At 37.0% G+C, this 5669-nt stretch overlaps 1 protein-coding gene across 1 annotated transcript in view; it reads left to right on the forward strand.

The window, feature by feature from the left end:
* Nucleotides 1-1318: 1318 nt before the first annotated feature.
* Nucleotides 1319-5669, forward strand: part of LOC107587536 (MAM domain-containing protein 2-like) — a 22347-nt gene continuing 17996 nt past the window's right edge. Inside the window, exons 1-2 of the mRNA XM_016275351.1 lie at nucleotides 1319-1441; nucleotides 1665-1784. Of these exons, the coding sequence (XP_016130837.1) occupies nucleotides 1411-1441; nucleotides 1665-1784 (151 nt within the window). The 5' untranslated portion in view covers nucleotides 1319-1410. The remainder of the gene's footprint in view (nucleotides 1442-1664; nucleotides 1785-5669) is intronic.

The raw sequence follows: 5669 nt of genomic DNA on the forward strand, positions 1-5669 counted from the left end.
TAATTCTTTCTTTCTTTCTTTCTCTTTGTTTTGGAGACATTTGGAGTTGGAAACATTCACTAGGTGAGTTATGACCCCTATGGGGAATTATCACAATCCTTGTGCATACACAGTGGATTTGCTGCTCTGTGGATCTTGTGCCTGCAAGGATATTATTGTAAAGCAAGAGCCTCATGAACAACAGGATTGTTGAAGGCCTGCAGCGGGGCCTCTGTTGTTAACTGTTCCACTTTTATTAGGCAGATTTAAAAAAAGAGTGTTCCTAACATCAAATCCCATTCCCTCTGTGTACAGTGTCCTTTTTTTATTTTTTTACAAAAAGACTTTGTTGCTTTTAACTCCACTAGACCACTTCACGGACCATGTGCTGGTACTGCCTGACCTTGCCAGTGGTTTTGTACAGTTTACTTTAAAATAAAAGGTGAATGTCTATTTTTGTGCCATGTTCTCATGCTAATTTACTTTAAGGAAAATGAGGAGGAAAATTACATTCTCACTCCAGAAATGAGATTAGGAACTGTCCTGAAAGGGTTGAAGTTTTCATGACAAACTTTGTGTTATGTATTTAAAAAAAGAGAGGCCAGCTAAGAACAGCAACAGCAAACCAACGTAGGCTGGTTTAAGATGTTTATTTATTAATTTTTTTAAACACCTATGTTTCTTATGGTTATATTGTCTGTACTGTTATATTTAAGACTAAATATTCAAGCTATAAGAACAAATATGTTTTGTCTTTTGTCGACCAGTATGGTTTTTTTAATGGCAATTAATGTAATGTAATGTAACTTCTGATGCAACAGAAGTTGCGACAGATCATTTTAAGCAGACTTATTCATAGACAGTATGCGAGTATATTATACAACTGTTTGTATAAAAAAGTATATATATATATATATATATATATATACTGTATATATAGGCCTATGAGTATATTATGTTGACTTGTTTGTGATATATTCTATTAAACATACACAACTTAACTAAAATATTATTCCATTAAATTAAAATCACTAACATTTACTAAGTAAACCAGTAATTGCATTCAGTTATTAAACATGCAATTCAGAAGTCACTCTGTTGTTTAACATAATTTAATCAATGATCTCTACACTAAACGGACTATTAGAGTGATTTAACGCCATCAAAGCTGTGATTAAGTCCTCTGTCAGCGATGAGTAAGAAGTATGTAATTTCTGCAGACGCTTACACAGCGGCAAACTCCTTACCTAAAGGAGACCCATTGCCTGTTCTGAAATAGAAACCCCAACAACCACTCCCTCCTCCCACTGTCTGTTCAGCTCTGCCAGAGTCAAAGCATGGAGAGTGAATGCAGCGGTCGCAGAGCTGCCGTACGCAATCTGCGTTAGTGGAACATCACACGTCCACTCCAGCATCCCTGCAACTTCAGCCATGAGTTTGCTTCACTTCTCAACCCTTCTGGGTAGGTCATCACTTTTTCCTAATGGGTCATTTGGTTTAATTCGTTTGCATGCTTCTGTGCATTTGTGCAGATTGAATTTATTGCATTAAACTGCATCAACGAAGACATCGTTGCTGAATGGACTTTTTGCACATTTATGTCCGCTAACAGAGCACTTTAAACGTCTTTAAGTCTTGCTGTGGCGTTATAGTTTAGTGTTTATCTGATGTAATTTCATCCCCAGCAGTCGCTCTTCTAGTGCGGGCTCAGACGCAGCTTTTGCGGGGCTCCTGCAGTTTTGAGTCGGACAGCTGCGGCTACACGTCTGATCCCGCTAATGCTGCCTGGACCATCAACCAGGAAGGTATGACTTTCTGATTTTTTAGGGGCTCAAGCACATTTATTTGAAGTACTGATTTGCCAGTTATTCTTTTAATACCCTAAAAGTGTTTGGTTGTCAGAGACTATCAATTAGACATCACTTGTGGTGGGATGGTCCCCCACCCCAGTACACAAGCGTAGGACACTAGGTGGCGCTATATCTAGTCTCATAACTAACGGACCATAATGGCTTGAGTATCCCCCCCCCCCTTTGAATCCTTAAGGGGATATTTACCCCTTTTTCCTAACTCCTTATAGATGGTTGGTTTGATTAACATGAAACTTAGTACACATTGCCACAATAGGTGTTAGTATAATGTATAGCTAAAATAACACTGACACTACTGTGACAAATAAAAACCATCAAAATGTATGCAAATACTTACTGATTGCACCTGCAACCACCATTTATCCATTTTACATCTTTAAAGACATTTAAGACATTCCCAATTCAATTCTGAATGGCACACAACTTTGATATTGAACAGGTGTGTTATAAGGCACTGTGAATGTATTCAAATGCATCAATTTATATAAAGGACATATACAAATTGCTGCCCTACTTTCTTCAGTGTTTAAGGCTTAATGGTTGCACATCTGCACTTCATTGAGGAAGTCTGCTCTACATAACAGGACTTCCGATCCGATCTCTGTTGGTCTTATTCTGACAAGACACAACTGCTAAGGGTTGTCATACAGTAGATTATTAATTGACCTGTAGGATGTAATCTGGACAGAGATGTTTCACAGATCATGCTCTCAGCTGACAGATGTCATGCTGGTCATTTTTTTTCTTGTATATCTCTTGTATTTTGAATTTACTTTAATATTGCATTCAGCACAGTGAGCACTTTCCATAACCGTCTGTGCTCTGTTCTAAAAATAATTTTGTTATCATTGCTTAACTTTTGTTTTTGTTCTCTGCCAAAAACTATGATGGTTTGTGAACAACTGGATGGGTTCAGCTGTTGTGGGGAATACAGAGTATGCTTCTGAATGACTGTTAACCAAAGTATGATGAAGGAAGTATAATCCAGTGAAGATACGTCGGGCAGTTGTCTGGTTGACAACTGTCTCAACCTTTTGCTTGGGAAGTGAGTTATTCCCCCACAGGTCAATAAAACAAGACGGGCAACACATTTGTGTCTCTGTTTGGTTTCCTGGACAACACGGACTTTGTAGTGGAAACACAGCAGAGACAGACTTCTTAGTTTTAGGAAAATGGAAGCACTTTGCTAAATGTTTAATGAATGGATTCAGACATTTGCCAGAAATGTATGTTACTGTTTATCAAATGCCCACTCTCTGCTACACTGAAGATAATTCAGAAAACCATTTAGAGTATTCACTGTATTTATCTATTACATATACATGCAGCCAAAAATTATGTAAGAAAATATTTCCAGAAGGAGTTGAGATAAAGAGATGGAAATGATGAGAAAGAAAGGAGAGCTGGTGACCTTGTTTCTGCAGCCGTTTTCAGACAGCTGTAGAAATCATTTTAGGCCTTTGGAGATGTACAGCAGACATTCACAGAGTTCACCTCCACATTTTAACCCTTCAAGCCTCAGAAGTAAATGGATTACTTCCAGCTGCTGCAGTGAGTTGTGAGTGTGTAGCAAGAACTGCACTTTATCCTTGACATATTTCTGTGCTAAATTACCCCTCTGCTTATTATTGCCACTAAAAATGCTATTGCTGTATGGCTTGTTACAGATCTGTAATATTTTTATATTATCCAATAGCCTCTATAATGTGACCAATCTTTGGTTTTATGGGAATGCTTGGCTAATCCCAAAGTATTCTTCATTTATTACGCATACGCTAGAGTATACATAAATGTGTGACATACAATGCATCATCACAGACTGAAAAACAAATTGGTAGAAACAATTTTTACTCAGAAATTAATTTCTATTAATTGCTAGTTAATTTCACAATTACACAATTACAATCTACAAAGATAAAACATAAGCACATAAAACATAGAATTAAACATGAAATTTTGAAGGAGAAATACTGAAATAGTGTGTTCTTGTAAAACATACTCGAATAATCTTTATTTTCCAATATTTATTTACACTGTAGTGTGTACATGTACAACCAGAAATTTATGACTGCGCATACTCTGTACACTCAGGTCATAAATGTGCATTACATTTTTAGTTGGTCAGTTGGATAGCTGTTGTTTTACAGTTTCTTGATTGTCATGCACTATAAAAAATGACCGTGAATTTAACGGTAAAAGACTGTAAAAATGCTACAGTAAAAATCTGTTAAATGGTTAACGGTAAATTCCCCTGCTATATACAGTGAAAAACTGTATTGGACATTACATGTATTGGACATTAATTTTACGGTAGTATACCGTTTTTGGAAGTGAAAAAGACCATACAATTTATAGAGAAAAACCGGAAATTGACATTCTCAGAATTCCCTGCGTTACATTTCAAATTTGATGTTTTTTTGTTGAAATAACTATGTTTCTTAGTTTTTTCTTATCAGTTTTGTATATTAGGGTTGTGTGTTACACCTAATGTTGTTAAATGAATGTTTATTGCATTATTTCAGTTTCATGTGTGTTACCATGATGGTGTTTAGTGTTTGTGTGAATGACACTGTGCACCTTCTATATATGTTATTATTTAAAAGCTGCTTGTGATGGGCTTTGGTTCATCATGTGACTTTCTCATCATCACCTGCATTTGGTGGTTATCAGTGTATTACAAAAGTACAAAACAGATTTCAGTATTTCAATAGGTTGGTATATTAACATTATATCAGTTAATGAAATTACGGTATTTAACTGTAAATTTAAGTTTACAAAACAATACCTAAAACCACAGCTGCCGTTTTTTTACCGTAAATTTAACAGAATTTTTTTTACAGTGTGTGGGTGACAGGTTTCTGGAGAGGAGGGATTTTTTATCCTGCCCTCACGATGGTACACACGTCATCAAAGAAGACATGTTTTGGTGTTTGTGTCCATAAATAAGAATTGTCAGGGAGAAAATAAGCATCTGTTTACCTGGAAACTAAGTTTTGCACAGTTGAGACGATAATGTTAATGAATTAACTTTAAAAGGCTCTGCAACTAGTTACAGAAACATTTCCTGGAACCTTTTTACAGTGTATAATAAGCCACGTAGGTCATTGATGTCAGCTCTTCGTCCCATTAGTTATATTGTGGTTATGAAGTATGTTGTCCTATGCTAGTTTTAAATGTTCAACTGTATGTTGACCTTGTGACTATGCTAATACAATGACTGTGGGTTGTTAACACTCTGCTTTGTGGTTTATTGTGAATCATTCCACAAAATGGGGACCTTACCAAAGACATGACTTCACCTACCTCAGAAGCTGATGTTATGGCTGGAGAAGTGGGATATTAATGATTGGTATTCGCTCAGGGACTAAATATATGAGATCTCAAAAGAGGGCCAAACCAAAGTGCAGAAAATAAGTGTGTTTTTATAAGAGGTCATAAAGAAAAGAGAAAAACGGCTTGTTTTTTTTTTTCATCTGGCACCTGGAATGAATCATCATGAGAACATCTGGAGCTATCAGAGATCACTGAAGCTAACGGCAGCAAACACACTCTTACATCATGTCAAGGTTTGATGCATATTAAACAAGAGGAAACGTCTCTAGGTTACGTATGTAACCATGGTTCCCCGAGGTGACGGGAGGCCAGAGGACTCGTAGGCTAGTGAGACGGCCTCAACCACCCACCTACTCATAGTCTGCTTGGTCACCGGAAATCCCTTCTTTGGCGGACCAAAACAAACAAAAAGCTGATCTGCCTTACGCCACGGGCAGCTCTGTGTGCGTAAGCGTCCAGTGCTCGAACTGGACAGAGCAGATTAAG

Source organism: Sinocyclocheilus grahami, unplaced genomic scaffold (assembly GCF_001515645.1).
Source record: "Sinocyclocheilus grahami isolate Dianchi unplaced genomic scaffold, SAMN03320097.WGS_v1.1 scaffold93.1, whole genome shotgun sequence".
Taxonomy (NCBI): domain Eukaryota; kingdom Metazoa; phylum Chordata; class Actinopteri; order Cypriniformes; family Cyprinidae; genus Sinocyclocheilus; species Sinocyclocheilus grahami.